Source organism: Ochlerotatus camptorhynchus, unplaced genomic scaffold (genome assembly GCF_037179485.1).
Source record: "Ochlerotatus camptorhynchus isolate MF236.1 unplaced genomic scaffold, CSIRO-AGI_Acam_v1.1 ptg000406l, whole genome shotgun sequence".
Classification (NCBI taxonomy): domain Eukaryota; kingdom Metazoa; phylum Arthropoda; class Insecta; order Diptera; family Culicidae; genus Ochlerotatus; species Ochlerotatus camptorhynchus.
In genome coordinates, this window is record NW_027040892.1 from 3,960,673 (window position 1) to 3,973,295 (window position 12,623).

The 12,623-nt window shown below is 40.9% G+C and overlaps 1 protein-coding gene across 1 annotated transcript in view; it reads right to left on the bottom strand.

Moving 5' to 3' along the window:
- LOC135710936 (roundabout homolog 1-like) overlaps window positions 1-12,623 on the bottom strand; it is a 376,781-nt gene that overhangs the window by 109,425 nt on the left and 254,733 nt on the right. The window contains exons 4-6 of the mRNA XM_065233660.1: window positions 11,137-11,337; window positions 10,941-11,062; window positions 8,377-8,524 (exon numbers count right to left, since the gene is read on the bottom strand). Of these exons, the coding sequence (XP_065089732.1) occupies window positions 8,377-8,524; window positions 10,941-11,062; window positions 11,137-11,337 (471 nt within the window). The remainder of the gene's footprint in view (window positions 1-8,376; window positions 8,525-10,940; window positions 11,063-11,136; window positions 11,338-12,623) is intronic.

Genomic DNA, 12,623 nt, shown 5'->3' on the forward strand with positions numbered 1-12,623 from the left:
TTCGATGACCTTCCAGAAATACCTTGCAGCATTTTAGCCACACAAAAAAATGCACAATGTTTAATGCCAAATACACAAGACTTCCAATCAAAACTCCGGTGGTCTTCCAGGCACACCTTGTGGCGTTCCTTACCATAAACCAAAAATCTGCACATTGCGTTATGTCATACGCAATTCTTTCAATCAAAGCTCCGGTGCTCTTCTAAACACACCTTGTGGCGTTTCTAACCACAAACCTAACAAATCTGAGCAATGTTTTTTGTCAGAATACGCAATGCTTTTATACACCTTGTGGGGTTCCACAAACCAAAATTTCACATTTTTCGGACGAAACTGTATGAAAAATGTGAATCCGTTTATAAAAGTCCCAGGAATGACCTGGCAGGATGGTTAATGTGCAGTTCAGCCATTCACTGAGGAATCCGGTTGCAGAGTTTGCCAAGCGTTCACTCGCAATGACGGTACGATGAGAAAGAGGACGAGAGACGAACATTGCGTGCTCTCGTATACTGTACACAAACTTTATCCTCTGATCGAATGAAACCTCAGACCATTCAAAAACACCGAAATCGCTTATTCGAATTATAGCTGAATTATAGGATGACGGTTGTTTTGAAATCAGATGATTTTCCTCTCGAATACAGATGAAAATTGTTATGAGAAGGGCCTTCAGTCGAAATGCGTAATGCTCTCTGCAGAATTACTGTCATACTAAATGGAAATGAATATGGTATTGGTTCAGCCCCATAACACAAATCATTCAAAACGATGATGTAAATAATTCTATCGAACGTCATTTGCTGATCTGAGCTGACAAACGAGGTGGAAGCATATGCATCGCAATCAGAGCTGTTACGAACATAGGGAAAGGATGAAAACCAATGTTTAGCTAATTCGTGGTGGAGGAGGTTTTCTCCACCACGAAAAAATTTGTATCTATAATGGAATGGCTTATTATGGCTATTCAGAATGGATATATATACACTAAAAAATATTACAAAACGAAACAAGATTAAATTTTAAGCATTCTACGATTAACCAATATATATACATTATTCCGATTAAAATTTGTTTTCAAAAGAATGCTAAGTCCGAATAAAAACGGAGAATGTATTCAGTGTATATACCAAGTGCCAAACTCGTCCGAAATCAAAGAAAAAAAACATAACAAGTCAACTAGCAGCAGCAACGTAACCGGCAACGAAGTGAATCAGATCCGGAATCTAACCGGAGCATGAGCGCATTGGTGGCCATGTATCCCAGCTTCACTGAGATGAACAGTGGGATAGATCTTATTCGAGCCTATTTGCATATGGTGGGATCTGGAGAAAATTTTTTTCGACTTACGGCTCTATTCGAAGCGCGACACGTGGAAGTTGAGCTATTCGTTCCAGAATGTAAAGGGCAAACAAGATTTCTATTAAGCCTCAGCAGAAGTTTATCTCTGATAGGTTTCGGTAAGTCTTATGAATAAGTGTCTGTTGTGGTAAGGTAATTGAGATTAATTTTTTGATTTCGTAGGTCCAAGGCATCCACGATTAATGCACCTCGCAGTTCTACTAAAACGCATGCTCGCTTAGCTCCACGGTAGAAGGCGAGAACATATTGAAGTTCACCGTGTACCAGATCCTTTGCATCTTCCCTTGGTATCGATCTCAAGGAGGATCTCAAGCTACGTTCAGGCCAGGCCGAGGGGGAATTTCCGTAGATTCGTCAATCTGAGCTGGGAGCAGTGATTAATTAGTTTATTGGTTTACTCTAAAGAAACTGTTATGTTATGAATAAACTATTCTTTATGACTAGCTTTTATTTTATATTTTATATATTTTAACAAAAATTAAGATCACGCACTAAAAAAGAAGCCATAAAAGCATTCTGAATAAATCGTACGTATGCATTTCAGGTATATTTCTATTTTATGCTATGTCACGTATAAACAATTTTTATACTAAGTGAGCATTCTCTCTCTCTATATCAAGCTATGCGTCGGTCAGGAGAGTTGCGATTTAGCGTAACTTTTAATCTATTTAGATTTGAAAATCCTTTGAGTGTAGATAATCAAATTATAAATCTAATTAAAAGCACTTGCATGTCACACTATTCTTATATGTTTGTCCTCTGAGTGCCGTATGTTTTACAGCTAATTTTCAAACGAAAATCATCCTGTATATGGATGACAGTCATATGGGTGTTCATCATCTGACGACGAATTCAACCATAAGAAAATCATCCAAAATTCGAATGCATATTGTTAAAGGCCTCGAGCAATGCAATAATCATTCGAAGTATTGCGGATGTTTTGGTTCAGTGTAGTTTGCCGTCACATCCTTTTCTCCTTCTAATGTTGTCAAAAACGGAGGAGCAAAACCACCCAACAGGGGTAGTAACGTGTGGGAACCCAACGTTGAGCATAATAATATTGACCTACTGTTGGGTACAACTAACTTACTTTTGCGTTGAAAGCTAGTGGAAAATTCCATACGAATTGCACACAAGTAAATGAAAACTACTTTGACCCTCTTTACCTATTTTTGGGTTCCTGCACTATAGTGCCAAGATGAGTGAAAAGAACTTACTTTTGGGTACTTTTTTCTAACCGTGTATGCCGCACAAATCCGACTGTCGATATTAAAAAATCAAAACAAACAGGCAACAAATCTGAAAACTGACAGTGTATTCAAATGCGTGTTTATATTTCAAGAGCAAATTTTAATTATGTTCAATCCGAGAAAAATAAAGTTTTGTTTTGATGACCGAAAAGTTATTCCTATTTCCAATTAAACACATATAATCCCATAGTGATAGCAATGTTTAACAAATTTAGCAGGGTTTTAATCATACAAATGCAAATCGCTAGCTTTCTTTAGCATGATACTGGTTTTTGAGTCAAAAGTTATTATACGTCATTTGGTGGCCCCTATTGTTACTTAAGTCAAAGTGTATTTACCAGGATATTCGGGAGAATTATCAATTACGTCTCCTTACGTGCAGCCCATTCATCATTTTAGGACTACTGAAATCATCTTAGCAACAAACAGTTCGATTTATTCACTTTAATAATAAGAAAGCGAAACGACGAACGTACACTTTTCACGGGTTTCTCAGCGCTGTTAGTTAAGTCAAACGGCATCTCCATAGAAATCGGGTGACTTAAGTAACATCGAAAACTATTCTGATCGGAAGGTGATTACGTCAAAAAACAATTTGACTGGTAAATAAATTTAAAAATGGGATGTGATCCTATATTCGGACAGTATATAGTGTAATAGCAGGAGAATCGATTGACACTGATAGCTCGACTTTGTTTACCTTTGTTACTTTCGAGGTAATGAAAATTTGCTCTTGATTTGTCAATACGGCATTTTCCGGATTAACGGGGTCCAGATTTTCAAGTCGTCGCATTGTCGAGTGCCGTATTTGTTCAACTAGATCACCAATAATGCCTAGAGTATCGAAATAACGATAAGGAAATACACGGTAATAGGTTGGCATGATCCACATAGACACTGTTAATCTTTTTGAACATATTTCGATACTACAGATATTGAATTAGTCTTGGGTGATCTAGTAGAACAAATAATCTGATCTTCAGGATGATGTCAGAACCTATAACATATTGTTTACCTTTCAGAGGTAATTAAATTAACTTGTGGTGTGCAAAGTGAAGTTAAATTAATCACCTAGGAACGAAGGTGTTATTAGTGCTATAAGTTTCATCCATACGTCGTTGCCCACTATTTTCTGTGAAATCAACCGGACAAACACAACGTAGGGCCTGGTCGATCAGACCCTATTTTCTCGATGTTCAGAATGTTGTAAGGCATAGTTAGAGTGGTAAGATACGTCATTTTTGAACTGCTCAAATGAAGTGATCTATTCCAGGGGCACCTGGAGAAGAATATCTAAATAATTCTATGGAAATTTTCAGAAAAATTTAGAGGAGAACTTCAAGAAAATTTTGAGATACATTCCAATACAATTATGATGTGACTGCTGAGCTTCAGTGAACTCTTAGAAAAAGCATACACCATTCGAATAGAACCTTAGTATGAAATCCATGATTTTTTGGAATGCTTTTCAGAGAATGAATGGAATGTTAAATAGAAATCAAGGGACTCCCAGAGAGAATCATAAATTTATGTTAGAGGAGTTCTGGAACGTACGCTTTGAAGGAGAATTAATCTAAAGAAAATTCTTAGGAACATTCCAAATAATATAAATATAATCTTGTGAAGAGTTCTTAGCGAAGGTAGTTTAAGCATACACAAATTTTGAAGATCGAATGCTGATAAAAAAGTAATATCTAGAAAAATTTAGCAGCCCTTATAATGTCCCATTTAACCCATTGCACTGTGGTTTACTCCGTTTCTTTTCATTTTAGGGGGGCCTGGGTTCAATTCCTGTCGGCACCGCTGGGGTGTTTTGAGGCATAACATCTCTGATCACGTCTTCCTTCGGGAAGTAAAGCCGTTGGTCTCCGGTTCATGAGTTGATGCGTCGATAAAGGGTGTCCACGATGAAATTGCCACACACAAAATTGATTCGCAAAATTTCATCCGATTGCCATCAAATTTTCAGGGATTGAGAAATAACTATTAAACTTTATTTTACCATTTTACTCGTATTTTATTTACAGTCCATACGCAAATGCCCGCACCTTGGCCTTAACCCCAGCCATAAGATTCTGCACAACCTGTGAATCAACCGTTTTTTGCATGTAAACCCATACTTTCTTCAGTTCCTCGACTGTCTTCACTACCTTAGGTCGTTTAAGAAGGTGCTGCTTCATAATCGCCCAGTACTTCTCGATGGGGCGGAGCTCCGGAGTGTTGGGAGGGTTGAACATTTTCGGCACGAAATTGACCTTATTGTCCGCATACCACTTCAGCACGTCCTTGGAGTAGTGGCATGAGGCCAAATCCGGCCAGAAGATTGTTGGGACGTTGTGGGCCTTCAGGAGAGGAAGCAGCCGCTTCTGGAGGCACTCTTTTATGTACACCTGTCCGTTCATCGTGTCCTGGGTCACGAAAGGAGCACTCCGCTTCCCGCACGTGCAGATGGCTTGCCAAACCAGGAATTTCTTCGCAAATTTGGACATCTTCTGAGTGCGGACATGCTCCGGAACGCTGAACTTATCCTTGGCCGTGAAAAACAGGTTGCCGGGGATCTGTTTGAAGTCGGCCTTCACATATGTTTCGTCGTCCATGATGCAGCATTCAACTTTCGTCAGCATGTTGAGGTACAACTTCCTGGCACGGGTTTTGGCGGACTTGTTCTGCTTCTCGTCGCGATTAGGGGCCTTTTGTACCTTGAACGTTCGAAGCCCAGCCTTAGTTTTGGCCTTCTGGACAAAACTTCGGCTTAGGTGCAGCTTCTTAGCCACATCCCTAACGGAGGCGTTCGGATTTCGGTTGAAGGCCCCAACTACGCGGTTGTGATTTTTTGTGTTGTACGGAATACTTTTTTCTTCACTTCTGGGCTTCCGATCGGTGGTCAACCGTTCCTCGAACCGCTTAATCACTCGCGACACCGTGGAATTCGCGATTCCCAACGTTTTAGCGATGGAACGATGCGAGAGATCCTTGTTCTCGTGAGGAATGCGCAAGATTTTATCACGCACGAGCTGTTCTTTCGACTCCATTTCCGCGAGTTTTGATCACAGGACTTTAAAACTTGCAGGATGTAAATAATGCACTATGAACTAAATCCACCCAAATTTTCATTAAATTCTACCAAACGGTTAAAAAGTTAGAGCAATTTCATAGTGTGGCAATTTCATCGTGGACACACTTTAGGTACCGTAAGCGTGATAATGTTTGCACCATTGAGCAATGTCAAAATTAACAAAATTCTTATTAACAAATTATTTATTCTAAGGGGGGATGTTTCTCAGAGTCTTAAACTAGGTGAATCATCTATCGAGTTTCCACTTGCTGCAATTACGGCCTCCACACAGGTTCTAATAATGTAGTCTGGATCCATTTCTCTCCAGGTATGGGTCAATGTTTGTCTGAGGCTTGCTGTGCTCGGGTGGCTTTTAGAACAAGCCTTGGCCTTCATGACGCACCATATTGAGTAATCCAGTGGATTAAGATCGAGGCTGGATGGGTGAGGCTGAGTGCGGTTCGAGGTGTGGCACGGAGCCTCATCTTGTTGAAATACAACATTTGGCTTCGGACCGTACTGTTCTTTGATCCATGGAAGAACATATTTTCTTGAAATCCCGATGTAGACTTCCGCGTTGACCTTGTCGTGTTCTGGAATGAACACCGGGTCCATTTTTTGCCATCGGAAGCCACCAATCCAAACACCATAACGCTAGCAGGATGCTTGGTCAGATACACGTTCTTGTGCTCGTCGGCCACGTCTTTTACCGGAAGAGAACTAATATACCGGTTGGTTCTGGAATTTGATACGGGATCGACGGTAAACACAACCGGTGAACACTCGTGTTTATTTCAGTTACCGTGGGGACGAAATTTGTGATTAGCCCCGGTCCCTTTCAAATTGTATCATTATTTATGTACGGTCCTTATATTTGAAATGACGTTTCACATTAATCTAGTGATGGCCGATTTTCATCCGAATAATCGTTTAATCGATTAACGAACCGAAAAGTAAACTATTTGTAATCGGTTAGATCATGCCGATATAAGCATTAACATCTTCACAGGATCATCACCGATCGTTTCAAACATGTGCTGCACTCTCATTGGTGGAAAAATGGCAGCACAGCGAACAAAAAATAGTCGATTAGTTGTTAATCGAGTAATTAAAAAATGGGACATCTCTGATTTTGGTGTTATTGTTTTGATAAAAATGAGCGCAAAATTTCATCTCTACCGAGGGGGCAGCAAAACCAGAAAATTACCTTGAATACGGGGGGTATTCATTGAATGAAAGGGACCGTGAAAGAGGACACTAAAATAGAAAGTTTTTCTTCCGACAGCTTCATCTTAGTATTAATCTTTGGTAAACATGCTCTCGTCGGTGAACAGGATTACCGGATTTTGTCGCTTAAAGAAGTTCAAGATTTTCTTGCATCGTTCGACTCGTAGCTCCCGGATGCGGTTGGTAATCATGTGAGTTTTTTTCGTGCCCTCGACTTCGCCCCGCAATCTTCCTTTACGATCTTCCGTGCCGTAAAGTCACTGATCCCGTGTTCCTTTGCCATTTTTCTTATTGAACGCACTGGATTCACCCGATAACCCTCGGAACCCGAGCTGACCTCGGACGACCTGTGGCCACCTTCGCGGATAGTTGTCCTTTCTTTTCTCGGTCTAAACCCCTTTTGACGGTCCACCAGGACACTCCCACGGCGATTGAAATGTCTTTTTGCGACATTTGCGCGTGGGACAAATCACGAATACGCTGCCACTTCGTCATGGTGTAATTGTCAAACTAAGTAAATCATTTTCTTTTATACACAGCCTACTACTACGTGTATGCAAGAAAACCAAGGCATTGTATGCACAGGTGAAACGGGAACCTTATATGTACGATGGTGCAAACATTATCACGCATACGGTAGGGTCCATGTGTGGGAGCTGCCTTCCTGGCGTCGGTAGCATTGGTGCTCTGCACGGAAAACAAGATCGACGGAAAACAAATCAAGGAAAAAAAGTCACAGGAAGATTTTGTTGTTCTCATTTTTGATATTTTAACCGACCGATATTTTAATGACCAAAACGACAGAAACCTGAGTAGTCAATATCAGCGTCATCACAACGTCGCATTTGGTTTTCAATTTGATCGCAGACTTTGCTCGGTAATCCCTCACTTGATATTCCAGAACTAGCTTGCCCGAAAAATGTTGGATTAAAAATAAAAACCCACCTTGTTTGTTTTGATAGAGGATAACTGGATTTGAGAATCTCATTTTTAAGTCATTAAACTATAATCCTGTTATGATTTGACTGGATTAGTGAATGGGTGGATACTATAGCACTACTTCAATTATAATTCAATAACAGGCATTGTAATTAACATCAAAGGGTAGAAAGCGTTCTGAAAGTGTATAAAACTGGCTTCCTTTTCGAGCACATTCTACACGGACGAAGTACCCCTTAAAGATTCCTAAACATCCATTCAATCCCTTCAAGTCCATTATTAATAATTCATAACTGCTCCAAACGGTAAACTCCAAAGCAAAAGTTGAAAAACCACTGGAATCAATTCCTTAGCACGGTCCAACATCGCCATTTACAACCAACTTCCATGGACTCGCGACAACCAACGATAGTACCTAGGTTATGGTCTGTTTGTTCAATGAAACCCCCCCTTGGCTCCCTCTCTCTCTGGTAGACAACCTCAGGGTAATAGTTATGCTGTAGCTATGCAGAAGTAGGTAGATAGACAGAAGCAAAAAATACTTACAGAGCACCGTTACTTCCATGTCGGCGTGCATCGCTTCCCGGACGCCGTTGTCCGCCGTGCACTGGTAAATTCCGGCGTGGTGCCGATCGACACGTTCCAGTATCAGCGACGGACTCTCCGACAGATGTGATGCACCAGCGAATGAATCCTAGGTGGAGGAGAAAAAGAACGTGAAAGAAGAAACCAAAAGGCAGAATGTGAGATGGGTAGTGCAGCACACACACACAAACACACAAAGGATCGAATGTTTGCTCATTCGGGTTGTTGTTGGTTGGCTGGAGGGGTACTATTATGCAAGTGGCCCACTTCTGACTGCTCTGGCTTTGGAAAGGTTTCAAGAGACCCTCGATGGCCGATTGAATGTGTACTAAATGCGATTAAATGTTTGTGCTTCGAGGAGTAGCTCTCTTCTCCCGTTTGATAGTTCTTTTCGATGGAGACCCAGACATAGGAGTGTGCTACAGCCAGGAATGAGCTGTGGGAAGAAAATCTATGTACATACATCCCACTTCTGATGAAGATTGATTGTTGAAACAAAAGCATCTCTGGGTGATTACTTGTCTCGGTTACGTTTCCTTGGTTACGATCCATCCTGAGGCTTACGGTTGTTGGGGTGGTTCCCTATCTCGGTGAATCTTGAATTTATACAAACATTGACGACGAAAATTGAGACGATCAACCCTGAGCCTGAAGCTTCGAGCCAAACTGGAAAAAAGGGAAAAACGCATAAAAGTGTCTGATGAGAATTTCCCTTTACTTTGATTGGCTTTCCCAGAGCGAAAGCTGGCTAAAGTCTACCTCCATTACTGCGCTTACCAGCAGAGAGCGGAAGAATATGTGGATTTTTCCTACTGATGTTGCATTCTGTAAACCCCGTCGTGGCTGCTCCTCAGGGGATGGAAAACTGTGGGAATTGATACCATCAAAGGAAAAGCGATGGAATGTGTTTGTACGATGAGGGTAGGTACGTATGTATGTGGGTATATTACGTAGATCTGTGAGAACGGTATCAAGTTTGCTACACTCTGCTATGAAGAGTACTTGACGCCTGGCTCGTGTGCCGTGGATGGATGGCGGCGGACAGCAGTCGGTGCGGTGTGCTCTGCAATCGACAAAGGCTTGGCTGCCGAGAAAAGTGAACTCAATTTTATTCACATGTGTAATCGATTGTAAAATCATTGGTAGCAAAATTGGATTATAGTGAAGAAAGAAAATTTACGACCCAGAGGGTACATTAGTGGAACAGCGCTCAATTTTTTTTCTGACGTTGGTTCGAAGAGTTCAATTCAGTCATCAATGTTTCAATTTATAAAAAAAATAAATCAATAATTCATTGTGTATCTGTTGAACAAAAATACAGAACAGCGCTTTGAATTTACCCTGCAGACATCTATGGGAATCTAGCATCGAAATCGTTTCACATCGTTTTATAATTAATAACCGGCTTTCTTCAAAGTAACCATACCAAACTCGCATCAACTTCGCACATCATATATCATTACATGGAAAAACACATACCATTCCCCTACTAATGAGCAAAATTCATCGGAGTGCACTCTGCAAGCTCGTTCTAAATTGCATAGTTTTTCATTTGAACATTTGTTTCCCACCACCATAGTAAGTGTGCACCACATACCTCCTTGCTGGCACACCGTGAGTACAGTAATCGCTTCATTTATGCGGTGAGTGGTACAGTCCACCCACTGCTATTTCTCGGCTGTAGGTAACTAGTTTATGGATGACACTAATCACATACAACAAATCAGCGTAATCGCTTGAAGGACTGCCGAAAAACAGCAAGGACAGCCGCATAAACGGAGGAATTACTGTATAGTGTTTTCCGGTTTCCAAGATATCGCTCACCGACCCGCCATTTACCGTGGGTGCTTCATTAGAAACTTTTTCCTCGTGTTTTGTCCTCTTCCCTACGGCATCAGTTGTATTATTTTCATCCTGCATCAGATGAGTACCTTGCATTTTTTGCATGCAGTTCAACTTTTTATTTTATGAAACATTTGTTTCCTCGCTCTTTCAGGAAAAACGTAGTCCACTTACTGCTGACTAACTCCGAACAGCTCTAGGCAACGCTTCTGGCTACCGAGTTCCGAGCTTATTACTATTTGTTTACCCCACTATACACATCTACCGGACGGGGCATCCTCGCTTAACGGGTACAGTAACTATAGGTTTCAGCTCGCAGTAGCTTTTTTGAAGCATTTACACCTCACCCTTCATCGTTGCTAAGCCAAACGATGATGTTTACGGAAATGGGGGAGCACTGTAGCCCAATTTGGCAATGCAGCTGAGGCAACAGATTCAAGCGATGTTTTACCAGTTAGCAGATGACCCTCCGATGCAGCAATATGTTATATGTTATATGAAAATTGATATTTGAAGTCGTTCCCAGTTCTTGTCGTCGTGAATATATCAACGAGCATTAAATCCGATGAGAGAGCTACTCCGCGAATCAATACCCACCACCTAATTACAGCCATCAACCAAAATTTCGAACCAAGCCAGCCAAATTGTGCACGTTATTGGCTCCACCAACCCCCTTAGCTTACCTTTTTATGCCAATAGATGGCGGGCACCGGATTTCCCGAAGCTTTGCACTCGAGCGTCACGGTGCTACCCTTCCGGGCTGTGATTTGTCGGTTCTGGGGCACCACTCGTATCGTCGGAGGCACTGCAATGCAAAAAATAATGAAAATCCTAAAATTCATCCATTACAGTGCACGGTGGCGGCGTGACGTTACTTACCGAGAATTTCCAGCGTGTGCACCTGGTCTCGGCTCTCGTTATCGCCGATCTGGCAAATATAATCGCCGGCGTCCTGAATTTTCACGTTCGCTATCTGCAAGTTGTAGCCCTCGACCAGCTTGAAGCGGGGATCACGTGTCACCATTAGGCTCGCCGCCGTCAGGACCGATGTGCCCCGGCGCCACAGCAGCACGTAGGAACCTGTGTGGGTGGTACGAGTGTGAAACACGACGACGGTTAGACTATTAAAAACGCACAAATTGCGAGCTACACGGGGAACCGCAGCGTGTGTGTGTCAATATTATTAGAGATGATGTTCACCGAGCGAATTTGCTACAACCTTGGTTAGCGATGGACTGATTTCGGGAATCTCAGTAGAATGCACTCAGAATCGGAGTGTTTGGGTGTTTTAGTATTTCGATGATTTTACAGGGTGATTCTGAATAAATGTCACCGATTCCACAAATATGCAGTGCTCAATAGGTTAGTCTTTTTGTTTTAAAGTGTGTTCAAATATCAGCTTGTATTGATAGTAGGATTTTAAATTTCATGCGTTTTCGATTTCAAGCAGCCATGGACGTGAAAACGGTGCATGTCATAAATCTGTATCAAATCGTGTGTTATCTTTTAGAAACTGAAATCTCTTCGAAAGAATGAAAGATTTGTTTTTCGCATATAGAGGTAAAAAGGAGCCATGCTTAGAAATCCGTTCAATATCAGAATTCAGACGCATCGCCAGGACTCCAGACTGTGGTTAATTTTCGGGACAAATGTGGCTGGTAATTAAGTTAAAGGGAGTGAGATTTGAATTAAAGTATGCTAAGTTGAAGATTTTATATGTAGTTTATCTGAAATAAACTTATATAAAAAATTAATACAAGCATTAAATCGTTATGGTCATTTTTAAAAGTGACAATTATTCTTAAAAACAGCGTTCAATAACTATGGCCAAATTTTAATCTAGTTACTCCTCTGTGCGTTGGGCAATATCAAAATCACTTGTCAAAAATTACCAAGAAGCCAACTCTAAAGCACGGGAAACAATAACAGAAGCAAAAAGAGAATCTTGGAATAACTTCATTTTAAAATTCAACATCCATACCACGGCTAAGGAAATGTGAAGTAACTACAGGAAAGTACAAATCTACACACATCTGATATATTAAGCAAAATAACAAAAACGTAATCACAAACCCGGATTTAGCAAACAGCCTGACAGATCACTTCGGGATAATTTCAAGTTTTTATTTATTTATTTATTTATTTATTCGTCAATCAATCAAATCGTAGACTACATATTAACAATAGGACTTATGTTCTTTGACTTCGCAGGGTTCTGAAATATATTTTTAATTCTGTTGTGGGCATATTTAGGTCAATCATTTCACAATGATGATTATTAACAGTCATCATCTGATTTACCGGTCTAAATTTAGCGTAATTTGTTCGATGGCGATGTACTGCTAACAAGTGTCGATTGCGTAATT